Source organism: Coturnix japonica, chromosome 7 (genome assembly GCF_001577835.2).
Source record: "Coturnix japonica isolate 7356 chromosome 7, Coturnix japonica 2.1, whole genome shotgun sequence".
NCBI lineage: Eukaryota > Metazoa > Chordata > Aves > Galliformes > Phasianidae > Coturnix > Coturnix japonica.
In genome coordinates this window covers 20,001,328-20,015,808 of record NC_029522.1, presented here as the reverse complement: position 1 = coordinate 20,015,808, position 14,481 = coordinate 20,001,328, and the positions used below count along the sequence as shown (strand labels likewise).

General features: G+C 40.7%; 1 protein-coding gene across 1 annotated transcript in view; it reads right to left on the bottom strand.

The window, feature by feature from the left end:
* Positions 1-14,481, bottom strand: part of ADCY5 (adenylate cyclase 5) — a 187,065-nt gene that overhangs the window by 33,215 nt on the left and 139,369 nt on the right. The window contains 2 exon segments of the mRNA XM_015868778.2: positions 6,582-6,722; positions 13,635-13,776. Coding sequence (XP_015724264.1) covers positions 6,582-6,722; positions 13,635-13,776 — 283 coding nt within the window.

Genomic DNA, 14,481 nt, shown 5'->3' with positions numbered 1-14,481 from the left:
CCATTTTGTTCTGCTGAAAATGACTTCTTACATGGCCTCTGTCAGACTGGACCTGACCAAAACCAAGGATTTACTTGGTTCATCAGATTTATACTATGTAGAACATACTCTGTTGCCTTTGACATAGCTTTCCCACCTTAATTTTAATCCATTTCTGGCTTGGAACTCACCACCAGACAAAGGGCAGGTTGCTCACATTCCCCAGTTTTCTGAACTCTGAATGCAAATTTCTACATGTCAAAGCCACAAGTGCAAGTGAAATGGTACATGATTCTGTGCCTCACTTGTGAGCACACCTCACAAAACAGAAAAGACCCAAAAAGAGACAGTGGTAGAAATGTTCTGAACCAGTTCCTGGCTCCTTTATCTCTGTCCTTTCATCTCTACAATCCAAGTGATGATAAACAACACACTTCTACAGAAATTACTGTTGAACCAGCTTCTAATGTAGACAGATGCAGACACACTGAATCCAGATGTGACTTCCCTCAATTAGTACTGGCTCTAGAAATAGTTCTGCTGAGTGCCACAGCTTCACCTCTGATGTCAATGTGTGCTGAGCTGTCACTAACATCAGAGGGGGTGTTTCTTACATAAATAGAAACAGGTATCTTTATGTCTGCAAACCCCAATCAACTGGGATGAAATTTAAGTTTGCAGACACTAAACTGCACAAAGCCTCCAACAACTTGAGCAATGTACAGTGCTTTAAATGGCTGCCACTCACTTATATGAAATCACACAGAACATATAAATCAGACAAATCTTCCTTTTAGAAGCACCAGAGCAATTATACAGTGTAACTGCAGGACAAGATCCCTCCCCTTGCTGTTTTGTCAAACAAATTGGCTTCAGAAAAACCAGACCAGGTTAGCAGTTTCCTCTCAGGTCTACAGCAATGCCTGGGGATTACAGCGGGATGGATTACCTGGAAGTTTCTACCTACTTGATTATGGGAGTTTGGGGGTTCTGAGTACTACAATGGCAGCAAAGATGCAGTGGGACAAATTCTCCATTGGGTGCCCCTTGTCCAACTCTGTTGACATTAATGTTTCTATTACCAGGTTTAGGAAGTGAGTGATAGAACAGAGGATAATGGTGACCACAAGCTAAACAAAAACCTTTAGAAGGACGGTCTCTGTGCCTTCATTCATAAAATTAATCCTGTTTCTCTTTGAAGAAGCTGCACTACTGACCGAGGAAAACTTGCCCACTGACTTTTCTTTTATATTTTTAATCACTTCTGATGACAATTGGATTAGATCCCCTCAGAGGTCTTTTCCAATCTTAATGATTCTATTACTCTAATCACTGCAGCTGGCACTGAACCAGCTATAGCATTCATTCCTTGGATGCACCTGTTACTTAATTTTCATTTCCAAATAACAAGAAAGTCTATTGTAAGGGTAACCTGGGGACAACAAAGAGCAGAAGTGAGTTGTATTTGTGATGCACCATGCAGAGAACTGCTTGGTTTATGACAGGGCAAATAGAACAAAGAATTATATTTTATGGTTGAAAGACCAGGCTTGTAGATGAGTGTTGTTTGCTAGAAAGCAAACATCAAACAAACAAGTATCATGCAGAAGACTGCAAAGAGTAGTGGTGCCACAAGGCATCAGGCACTGCCACTTGAATAAGGACTTGTTCTTTACTGCCCCAGCCTTTCCCAGGATGCTTTTTTTAACCTCACCTCACATTCTGAACATCTGCATGCAGTCATATTTCCCACACGTGTATAAGTCCTATTCAATTTCACTTCTGGTTTACTTCTTAACTAACACTGAGGTCATACACAATTTCACTGCAAATTAAATACTTCGTAGGTCTCATGCAAACTCATGGCAGAAAAACACTCAGTCTGAAATCAGCACTGCAGATCTTCAGGCTTTCCTCTTTCTGTTCCTAAACTTCCTGATGTTAGACCATTCCAACAGCTGAAAAAATAAAAGGAAATCTGCCCAGTACCTACAACCAGGCTCAGGAATCACATAACCTATTCTCCTCTTGTTGGGTTGCAAGGACTCAGAGGAACCTGCTCCCAGTGTGAATCTTCCCAGTGGTATCAGTGGAACACACTGCGCTGCCTGCCCATGCCTGCCAGTGCAAAATAGAATCATAAAAAAGATCATCTACTTCCAACCTCTATGCCATGGGCTGGTTGCCACCCACCAGATCAGGCTGCCCAGGGCCCCATCCAACTTAACTTTGCCCTGAGTGCCTCCAGGAATGGGGCACCCACAGCTTCCCCAGGAAACCTATGAAATTTCTCACAACTGTGAGATTTCAGTCCTTTTGGATTTTTATGCAAGGGCTGAGGAAATACCTGCCAGAAACGTGGGTATAACTGGCTTCTGTCCAAAGAGAGAGAGATGCCTCAAAGTTTAGCACAGCTTAGATTGGAAACTTTGTAAAATATTTCAAGATATTTTCTATTATTTATGCTCTATAAATTCTCCTAATACAGATTTTTTTAAAATAATATTTCTTCTATATCTGTAAAAAGTTTTATGATGGCCTTCCAGACTGAAAAGCCCTGAAGAAAATAAATAAACTGTTTTCAGGAACAGCTGGAGATCCACAAGCTCCTTACACAGCCCAATCCTTGTATCTACAAGCTTTTTCTTAACTTGGATCTTCCCAGAAACAAATTAAGATGACTGTTTTTCAGCCTGTTCTTTGCAGACACGGAGAACGATTTACCGTGATACCCTGTCCTTACAAGCATTCACGTAGCTGAAGACTTTGTTCTTACTCAGTGTCCTCCTCTCTAGACTAAACAAACCTAGTGCCACAGCCCTTCCTCACAGGTCACACTGCTGAAACTCTCCTCATTTGTAATTCTCTCCACTGGACTATCTCCAGTTCATCCACATTCTCCTAAAGGACTCTAATCCCAAACTGGACATGTTTTCCAGCTCATTAACACTGAATAGAATCATCTGTCATCTAGAATGGCCCTGCCATGTTGGAAGGTATCAATGTTTGCCTTTTGATTGTTGCTTACAATGAAGTTATTTCACTATAGAATCTACTACGGTCTTTTTTTTCCTTCCTTTTTTCCATAGTTTTGTTTTGCTGATGAGAATTGAAGCACAAGCGTTATTTCCAGAAGTCTAAAATTCATCAATATTTATAAAAACAATCTCAGATCTGCACTGGGAAAAGCAGAGTTCTTCTCAGTGTATAAATATTGTTCTAGCTATAAATACACCTGTGTTCTCAGATGCTTTGAAGTCAGTTTATTTTTTATTCTTTTGCAATTAAAAAAACAGACCAACGAAACAGTGGAGAACACCAGGCTGGTGTAGGGGACTGTGGGAGCTCTGCTCCTCCATGTACACCATGAACAGAGCACAGTAGAGGCTCAGGGTAGGGTGGGACGGGTTGGCCCCAGCTGCCTCATGCATAGAAAAAATAGGGTAGGACTAGGGCAATAATTCCAGAACGTTTTAGATTATTGCTGCACGGACACAAGTCTGGGATTTTGCCATATTTATATGAGTCTGCAAGTGCCTGGATAAACTCCTGTGTGCCCCGGGGAGCAGCTGAAGGCAGCTGGGCCCAGCCAAGGCTAAGCTCCAGCCACAACAGAGAGAAGCCAGGACCAATGGCCAGGTGCTGCCCCACCAGCCCTGCTGCACCTCCACGTGGGTGTGATGCTGTGCCCCTGTGCCCACACATGGCGGCACCGAAACACTGTGACTGAAGGAGGAGGAAAGAAAGGAGCCTGCAGCTGCCTTTGATATGGATCTGTCTCATCCAGAACTACTACTAATAAATCCTCAGAGTACAGACAGCTTGCCAGAGCCAGCGTTCAAAGGCAAGAAAGAGGGCCAAAATGATTTTGTTTACTTTTAAATAAAACAGATCCCTCACAAAAATGCTATTTAGGGAACTTTAATATTCTCTTTTGGGGAAGTCTATGTAGTGCCGCAAAAAACAGTCCCTGTTTTTCCTGGAAATATGGTTGTCATAACGCAATGAGTTCTAAGTCCTGTATCTAAAACGTATGTCCCCATCCATATTACCCCTACATACAAATGTAATTATAGCTCCATATCAGTATAAGGAAACTGCACATCACTGCAACGCCACCCTCCATCAGTCAAACCCCTGTTACAAACACCTGTTTTGACATTACAGGGCTAAGAGGCTTCAGGTTTTAACATGCAACACTGCACTGCCTGCAGAGAAAAGACTACAGATAATTACATAGAGGAGGGCTGGGGAAAGGTGGGTGATGTGAACAAAGAGCACATCTTGAGGAGCTTTGAAAGCTGGTGCGGCTTACCGAGATCAATGGCATGTCATCCCAGAGGAGTGCTGAAAAAGCCTTTGTAGTTCTGCCCCCCTTCTGTCTGTCTGCACTTGGTATTTCTAAGCAGGCAGCTCGCAGACTGTGCACCGTGAGTGCTTAGAAGCACACGTAGCATCCATGTAAACACAGCATCAGAGATGGCATACAAATGAAGTACTGTGCAAAGACAGGTGGTGCAAAGCAATGCTCATTTAGATCAGAAGCTAACACAAGGCGTTGAGAGGGAAGGGGAATTGCTTTTCTGATCTGATCAATAAGATGCCCATCTAGCAGACATTAAGATGGTCCCCAGACCATAGAAAGCAGCATGTTTTCATTCTGACTTAAAGCACCTCAGAGATACAGCAGTGGGAAATACTGTAAATAATGATTTAAGAAATGATTCCCCAAGAACAACATAAAGCCTGGTAAAAAATAAGTATCTGAAAGAGGTTCGAACTGGCTTTCAGAAAATCACATGGCACATGCAGTGCAGGCATCAGCCTCTCAAAAGAGAGCTTGCTACAGGAGGCAGCACAGAATGAGACTGAGTGGAGAAGATTTTCTGCACTGCTGAATCTATAAAAAGGTAAATAACATTACAAGGAAAGTTCAAGATAAGAAAAGGAAAAAAGAGAAGAATCCTTTCCTCCTACAGGTTTGGGACAGCGATGTTTGTAGGACTCAGCTTGATATTTCAATAAATAATTATGTTTTTTCCAATGAAACAACCAGCTAGACACGGCAAACTGTAATTAACACCAAGAAGCACGATACTGTTTGGCATGCTCACACCTTGTTTCTGAACAGGAGGATGCAAGAACTCCTTACAAGCTATTCAAAGAAACTTATAATTATAATTATATGCTAGCATGATTAGCTCTTCTAATAATGTCGTGCCTATTGAGCACGCCCTATTGAAAAGCCCACATTAAAAGCCACGCTGTTCCACAGATCTGTACGCTTATGTCAGAAACCCTGATTTGAATATCTGAGAAATGAAAGAAACATGACTGTGGAGATTAAGAAATCCAGTTTAGCGCTGTAAAATAATATTATGATTGAATAATATTAGCACCAACTATTAATAACCGTGCCAGCATTTCCCATTATAAAACACCATATGCAATTGCCTGTAGCTATGCCAAAAATTTTAAGCTGTGAAGGTGAGCCTTGTGTTAAAAATTTCTCTGAGGCTTTTGTGACCTGCAATAAAACTTTGACTTCGGGCAACAAATGCACACTTTTGACCGTGTACAAAGGATCAAGACAGCATGATAAACTTGTTACAGAAGGGCTCTGGCTTACGGTCACGCTCAAATGAACAACAGAGGGAATACAAAAAAACCTCAGCACTCAGTCTGTAAGTTTTGAGCTGGATAAGCAGCTGAATATTGTGTATGTGAGATGACTAACAGAAATGTGATTTGCAGTACTCGAACAGCTTTGACATTACCAATCTGACAGACATATCCATGCATAACCCAGGTAAATACATTTTAATCCTAAGTTACGTTCACTTACAGAAAATTAAAAGGAATTCATTTGTTTAAAACTTCATCTAAGGAATAATAAGATCATAGAGTGATTTGCATACACATGCAAATTACTAAATAGGTGCTAACTATTTCTATTATTAATCATAGTCTTTAAAATAGAAGCTCTCTTAATCTTTATTACAGAAAACAAAGATAAAATCTCTATGTAAAATTAGCCACAAAATTACTCTCAGCCCAATTGTGTTGGTAACTGGCCATTCTTCATTTTAATTTAGAAGTAATAAGGGATATAATTCATGAAACAAAGATGCCCGCTACCTTAGACCAATTAATCCATGTACTTTATAATGTATTCTTGAGAGTTAAATGGAGTGCTATGATTCCTGGGGACACATGAGCATAAACAGGAAGGTAACTCAGAGGTGAGCAGCACCTGCCTGTATAATGCAAGTGAGAATCCCCTGAAGGTGCTGAAGTCTGTTATAAACTAACAGGAATGCGCACCACTTGCCATTTGAATACTCGCATTACTGAGCCATTTTTGTAGCCGATCACATCTTCTCCATCAGCCTGAATGAGTTTTCAGACAAGTCAAACCAAGGAGCCCTTTTTCTGCCATTCAGGCTCCCTTCTCCTTCCAAACCCCCTTGTGTCTCACCTCACCATCACCGCCTCCAAGTGTACAAGTTATTACTACAAAAACCATTAGGCAAAGCATGGAGGAATATATAATGCCATATCAGGAAAAAAAAGACATTAATGGCTATAAAGCAAGACATTACCATTCTTTTCATCTCCTTGGAGACCTGGTGAGCTCCGAGGTGGTTGTAAAAGGGCCGGTCAACACCCCAATGCTGCGGGTTATGGCTGATGGAGTTGGTGCGCTGCCGGTTCATCTTGGCTATCGTGGCTTTCTCATCTTTCTGAAATGCAAACGAGAGAGAAACGTGTGAATAGCCAACACCCTCCTCAGTAGGTACAAGCACGGCATTTTCCACACATGAGGGAAGAGAACACCTTCCCAAATACGCAAAGCATATAAATCTTGCAATCAACTGAACTGCATAGCTGCTAAGGGCAACAGGACGATAAAATGGTCTCCTCTGCCCTATTGCTAGCTGCAAATTTTGTCACTGGCAGCAGCATCCCTGAAGTTTGGACGAGGTCTTTGAGTTTGCTACCTTGGAACCTTGGTTGTACTGGAAGCTCACTACAAACCTTGTACACTGCAGGTCTGAAAGGTTTCATTAAAACTCAATACCAACTGAAAGAGCATGGAACTGCAGCGATTATCTCACCTTACTTAAAGACAAACTCTTCAGGGCTCGGATAACAAACAGCTAAAACCTGCCTGCTTATTGCTTGGGATAGGAAACCTATTTCAAGAGAACTGCTGCTCACCAAAAAAATGAGCTGAAATGGTCAATTTTGGGTTGCTGACACTATTCAGGCATCTGGTCAACATAAAAGAAAAAAAAAGAACCAGCCGTCTTAAACTTAGAATTTTTGTTTGTCCTGAATGACAGTGTTGGTCGGCATCTGTTTTTGCCTGGAATCTGCTTTCCTTATCTGTTTATTTTGATTCCTTGCTACTCACTGTAACTTGTACCTGTCAAGAGTTTGCAAAATACCTGGTGTTATTTCCATGGAAACCACAGAGTTAGATGTCAAATGTTATGCTGCCTTACATTGCCTTTTTTTTCCCCCACCCAAAGGAAAGTGAAAACAATGTTTAAACTCAGTGCTGGAGAAAACCATCTGATTGACAAGCATGGAAGATCATCATCTTTTTTCTTGCAAAGAAGAGACAACTCCTACAATGACAACATTTCCCATGAGACTGCATGCTCACCATGAGAGCACCAAGTGTGTGGGGCAGGTGGCCCTGCAGGCCTGTCCCCAAGGAAAAACCAGCTTCATTGGTGAGACCTGAGCTCCCACACCTCCTGCCCCCAGAGCTGCAGCTGCCTCCAACCTCATGTTGGACCCACCGCTGTCTCAGATGCAAGCACTGGAAACTGCACCACAGTTTAGTGAAGGGTTTTCAACCTGAAGCAATCAAAAAAAACAGACACTAAAGCTAGGCTGGAGACCTATAAAGCAAAGCTATTTGGCTTACATTGCAAATACCTTCACATCAACAGATGATAATGAGATAAATGGAGTAGTTTTTCCCCACGACTTGGTCAATTTGCTTAAAATTTGAGAAAAGCCTTAAAAACCAAAATGCAATTGGATGTGCTAAGCCCTACCAGCCAGTGAGGGACCCTCCTACCTGTTTCCAGTGCAGGGTGACTCTGCAGCATTACTTTTACTTCATGCCAATCACATGATTAATGTGAAGGGAATAAAGACCTCATACATGTACACTGGCACATCTGGATTGAGGTAAGGCTGGGACAAATGGGTAAATACTTACTTCTGAGAGAGGTCAGGCACCATAAATTATCCATGGCCACATGCACTCAGTGGGGGAGTTTCCCCACTCCTTTTAAAAGGTTTATGTTGGATTGTGAGCTGTGTTTCAGAGATGCTTCCAGTCACATTTAAACAGATACATAAACAAATTGTGGATTTTCTGTTTTCCAATGTTACGTGCTGTGCTACTCTGTTATCTTGGACAGTAGGACTTTGCTGTGAACATCAATACTTATTCAAAAGCATTTATTTAAACTTGACATTTTAAAAAGCAGAGGTAATTTATTTTCTGAAAAGTAGAGTATTTAGTGGCTGATGATAACAACAAGCTCCAATAATGAAGAGCAAGAAGGATCACAGCTTTGGTTTGGAAATTTATGAGGATCCCTACTCTGTTTCTTTCTGCTTAATGGAAGCATGAGCACACCTTGCGCACAACATAGGCATAACAAAGCACGAAGGAAGAATAAAAAGAAGGAACAGAAGACATCCTTTAATCCTTCTCAGTACTACTGAGAACAGGAGCAGGTGCAAAAGTTTCTGACAGCAACATGTTTTTCAGAGTTGAAGTGGTGCACTTCAGAAGATGCTGTGGGAACTTTTCAAATCTGAACTCATGAACAGCCTGTAAAACTGTATTCCCAGAGGTTTTATTGTGTTCCCACCACCAGTTCCCACACACTAAGCTACAGTAATACTAGAGCAGAACTGCAGAAATAGCTGGGATTTTCTTACAATTATCAGTTGCATTAAGCATGCCTGTTACTTCTTCAGCATATGATCAGATTGTCCAGTTTAAGTAATCACAACAATGCAACAGAACAATGGAGCTGAGAAGGAATGAGGCATTTCTCATTCAGCTGCCTATTTTGCCTTAAATTGTCTTGAAATTTTACTGATGTAAGAGTGTTATTTCTTGCAGCAACACGTGGTCTAAAGGCTGCCTTCAGAGATCCACGGGAGTAGAACCCCACAGAGTTGTGATTAAACTTGTTAAACTGGGGAATCGACACGTTAGATTGATGGTGTTTTAGAAGAGTCACATGCACAGCATTTAAATGGCCATCTTGTTTCTTCAGCTGGACACAGTTCCAGGATGCTATTTGGAAAAGAATGAGAATTGTTTTTCTAGGAGTTACAGCCAAGGTTTTGTTGAGCTGTTTCAAGGCCATCATCAACAATTCTTTCTGAAACTGTTGTGTACCTGCTATTGTTAAAAGAAACGCCCATATTTACTGTGACTGAAAGGCCTTAGAAATAAATAAACATTTTTTCAGTTGGCCGCCTTTGAGCACCCAGCACAGTGTTTAGTCAGCAGTATTGCCCATCTGTTGACAGTCACGTTTTGTTTCCACCCGTGTTCAAAGCAAAGCATTTCTCCAGTCTTCTGGCATTTTTGAGGGCTATAAAACTAACTGTGAACCTAACATGCTGTTAAAATCTTATTCGCCTTAAATTTAGACCCATTTCCCACTCCACCAAACGCACACTTCTGCACCTCTCTGAGAGTGAAGACCCTATCAGTGCCTAGAACTGATGTGCTGGTTCTGTAGGTTAACTAGTGCGGCACATGACCTCAAAGAAAAGCAGAAGTTGGCCATAACCACTAACTGATGTGCTCCTACCTGAACACTGGAAACTCAGGCAAAATAAGGACTGGGAATCACAAAATCATTAAGGTTGGAAAAGAACACTAAAATCATCCAGCCAGCCCATCACCACCATGCCCAATAAACTCTCACTACTGGATACCACTATAATTAAATTCAATACTCTAAGAATAGCGGGGATGTGCTGCTATAGCACTAATGACCAGGACAGAGGTTTTGAATAAAAGAAAGATATAAAAGCCAAGAGCTGAGGTACAGAGCCATGTGTTAGGAGTGCCACGGTCTGCACAGTAAATTTAGAAGTATAACATGAATAAACCAAAACCATTCTGCTGAAGGGTGAAGAAGTCGTACTGGGTACTGCTAGGCAGTTCATTACAATGCCCTGGGGCTAAGTTTGGGAATCAGTAATGATCCGCATAACAGTCTTAGCAACTCTAACTGATAATTCTCTGTTTGTCTGGAAACTGGTTTTCCAGATAAAGAATGAAGATGCAAAGCCAGTAATAGAGGAAGGGTAATGAGATTTCCTGCATTTATTTCATGTGAAGGTACTAAGCTCAACAGAAATATATATTTAAACAAACAAGAAACAAACAAACAAACAAACAGTGAATTAGGGTAGAACTCACCCTATGTAAATCACCCTATATTGCCCCAGGGAAACAGATATTCAAAAATCTACATCATTCCAGAACCGAAGGAACAAATTGTTTTTCTTTTCAGATAATCAGTACTGCCGCAGTCGAGGCAAAAGGGAACAGGGATCATAAGGGGAGGGTTATAAACAGAAAACATGACAGAAATTGGAAGCAAAACTTAAAATGTAATGTGCTGAATGCAGAAGGACGACCTCCATCCCAGATCTCTGCAAAACTGCCAAATTCAATTTCAGTTCTGGTAAGAGATACTTTTAATAACTATTTAGTCAGGGATCATGACACTGAACTGTAGAGCAGTAAATGCTGGCTTGGATTAACAGCCATGAGAGCATCCAAGCTTTTCCAAACAGAAAAAAAATACATTAACTGTCCCAGGCCTTGTTTTTTTTTTGAGAGAGAGAGAGCTGTGCTGGGGATTGAGGCTAAAGCTGTGGGGAACTGGAAGCCAGGAGAAGAGCTGGCTTATGGTGAAAGAGCAGAAGATGATTTTGAGGGAAGGCAAATTAGGCTGGATGAAAGTCACTGGGAGAGTTGCTCAGTGATTAGTCTTGGGGCAGATTTAAAATATATTTTCCTTACCAAATTCTGGCACCAACTGCAGCACTGATAGAATTTGTTAAGAGAGAAGCAGTGGCAGTATTTGACCAGTAAGCAAAAAAGAATACTAGATAGCAATGGACATTTGAGGGCTGACATAGCAGAAATGGGATATGAGGTATTCCAGTCTACAAAACCCAGAATAGTTCCATTAGAGATTACAGTTAAAAATGCCACTGACTTCATTATCAGGAATCACATCCATCCATCACAGAACAACTATGAGACTCTGAGGTAATGCAGCCATGCAGGAGGTAATGGTTTTCTTTGCTGATTGGGTAAACTGAGTTTGTTGCGCGAATCTGGGATCCTCTTTTTCATTGCACAAAGAGATTAGAAGAGTTTGTTTTGGGATTGAAAAGGTTGAGAGGGACAGAGAAGACAGAACAGCTGTCTGCAAGAATTGTGTGATGTATGCACAAATAGCATGGAAGTAGATTTGATGGCTCACAAAATTCTTTCTAGTTACATTTTCCTGTCTACATTGTAGCTTACATCTATCTTTGCATTTCTTATATAGTTTAATAAACTGTGCATCTCCTACATACATTTAGAAACTGGTCTCCAGGTGGAGTCCAGGAACGAGTGGGTCAAAAAATAAATTGGAAACAGCAAACAAAAACTTTTACCTGCCCAAGTCATTCCTGCTTTGGCCTATCTGAGAAGCAGCCATGGCACACTGCATTTTTCACAGGGAAGTGTTTATCCACAAGAGCATCCACAGCACAGAACAGTGCAAACAGAAAGGTGAAAGATGAGGAAATAGAAACTTAAGCAGACAGAATTTCTAAGGTTTTGCAGTTTATTCTCTTTCAGCAGAAAACAACTCTTCTGCATATCAGAAGGAAAACAAGGACTAGATTTCCAGCTATAGAGAAAAGCTGAAGTAATCAAAACCCAGCCATTTTTAAATTTATTTTTTTTTTCCCCAAATCTCAACTAAATATATTCCAGTTAACAGCATTCTTCAGAAGAAAAAATGCTATTTTCAAAGAAGGAATTCTGATTCCTGGAACAAAAAATACTGCATAAATGTTCCTCCCATTTGCTCTGCGCCAAAGAAATGGCATTAACACAATGAATTAATTTAATGGCTGAAAACATAAAGTAAACAATAAAAGACAGGAAGTTTGAAGTTATGACTCCCCACGGCAACAATAAGCAGAAAAGGTCTGACAGTAAATGCTGACATTACATGCATTCACTGGAACTCCAGAGACTGCTGGCCTTGGAGATGGGGCCTGATAAAGGGTATTGCAGTTTATGTTCTTGAATGTACCCAGAAATGAAGAAGTCATTTAGGTATGAACATCAGCTGGCCCACTGACAGGCAGTGATACTCAGGAAACAATACACTTGCACTGCAAGCTCTAATCTTCTTTTGAAGACTGACAATTGTTAATAAGATTTACTGTATAAGCAGATAGAAACCAAAGCATCAGCTTCCTCCTTTAGGAGATGATAAGGGTTTTTCTTGAAGGCTTTTTATACAATATTCATTAAGGAGATTTGAGGGTTCCATTCTCTCAGGAAATGAGGCAATGGTAACCAAGAAGTTCTGTTTGGGTGTTACAGCTATTCATAGCAACCATGCTGTTGGAATTGGTCACAAATACTTATTAATTTAACCTCGTGGTCACCACATTTATGGCTCTGGGTAGATTTAATTGATCTTTGATTCAGAACATTTGAAATGGTTTTCTGTTCAGGCCAACCTTTATATGCCAGTCTGTACTATGAATAGGAAAGCAGCATCTCTAGTGCAGAAATAGCTTAGAGGAATAGTACTGGGAAGGCTCAGTTAACTAATCAAAAATGTTTTATTTTTTCTACTACTACAGTCTACCACTGTTTAAAAAATACAAACTACTGATAATATCAACCTAATTATTGTCATGTCATATAAAGCAGTATATTGGCTGAAGTCCATTTGAGTGTGACTTGATGCAAGTTCAAATCAGCAGTGCCCTAATAGCATTATTTTGTGCAGCTTGATCCGTGTCACAGCAATGATAGCTATGATCTCATCCCACTGTCACAGTGTCATTCATCATTATAAGAGGTCAGATTTTCCCATCTTCAGAAGCAAAGGCTGAAAAGTCATGATAAGAATTGCTCTAAATGTTATGTTTGTGGCAATGCAGTGAGCTAGTGGACAAAAACATCTTTGTTTTTATCTGTTGCTTTAAGAACTTACACAAGTATCAAATTTAACAGAAAAAAAAAATAAAGAGAGAAAATCTATATGAAAACTATCCTTAAAAATGATTTTTAAAATAACCTAGGACATATTTTGATAGAACTAGAAAGTACTCAATGGAGAAACCTATGCAGAAGCTGGCTAGACTCCATTCTACACATGCAGAAGTTCAGGAAGAGGAGAGTGAAATTGTAATTTTTGCCACTGAAGGTCAGATAGTCAAGTAACTGCCTTGTACACAGAGTCCTCACTCATCTAAAATAGCTTGTGTTTGCTCTGCTTGGATGTGTTGGAGATCACCTAGTTTTTAAAAGCATCTGAAACTTGCGTTTGTTTTCTTGACCTTACCCGTTTCTGGCTGCATCGTACAATCAAGAAGGTCTCAATACTGTGCTCTTTCAGATAAGCATTGCGTTCCCCTCCAAAGCCCAGCTCCACCTCGTAGTCTCCATTGAGATAGTTCAGGGTTGCTTTTGTTATGTGGATGCGCCTTACAGGAAACAAAAGATAAGACAGTTTTGTAGGCCTGAGAAATTATCATCTGTCTACAAGCCAGTTCCTGTCAGCAACAAACTACATGTCCTGCAACAAACAAGCAATAAAAACAACTTATTTAGCCATGCCAATACACTTACTTACAGATGTGCACCGCAAGTTCTGTCTGCTTTAGAGGAAGCAGGGAAGAAGACAAACTCTAAAGTGAGAAGCATGTTACACATCCATTTATAAATACATCCTTAGATATAAAGACTTGATCACTCTAACAGATATGTATTTTTTGGCCCATATTATAGCACATATCTTTTTTTGTTGCATCCCTTAAGTCACTGGTACACGAGTGCCCTGTAGAGGTAGCCCATCGAGTATCATAGTCATGCACGACCTTCCAGCACAGAGATGACATGGAAAGTTTTTCAGAGCAAATATTTCCCAGGGTCAGAGTGGCAGCAGGTCAGACTTCAGCTGGTCTGAACAGTCGTGAAACAAGAATTGATTCTGCTCTCTCAAAGGAGAGCTTCAAAACAGAAAGCAGGACTGAAACAACTCTTCTCGTATCACCCACCACCAACTAGGATGCACTCCAGAAGGTGCTGCTGACATACAGCCACATCTCTTTGGAACTGTGTCCAACTCTCAGCACTCACACAGACATGCTCTTTTCCACTGTAGCTATCAGCTTTGTTTCACAGAGAAG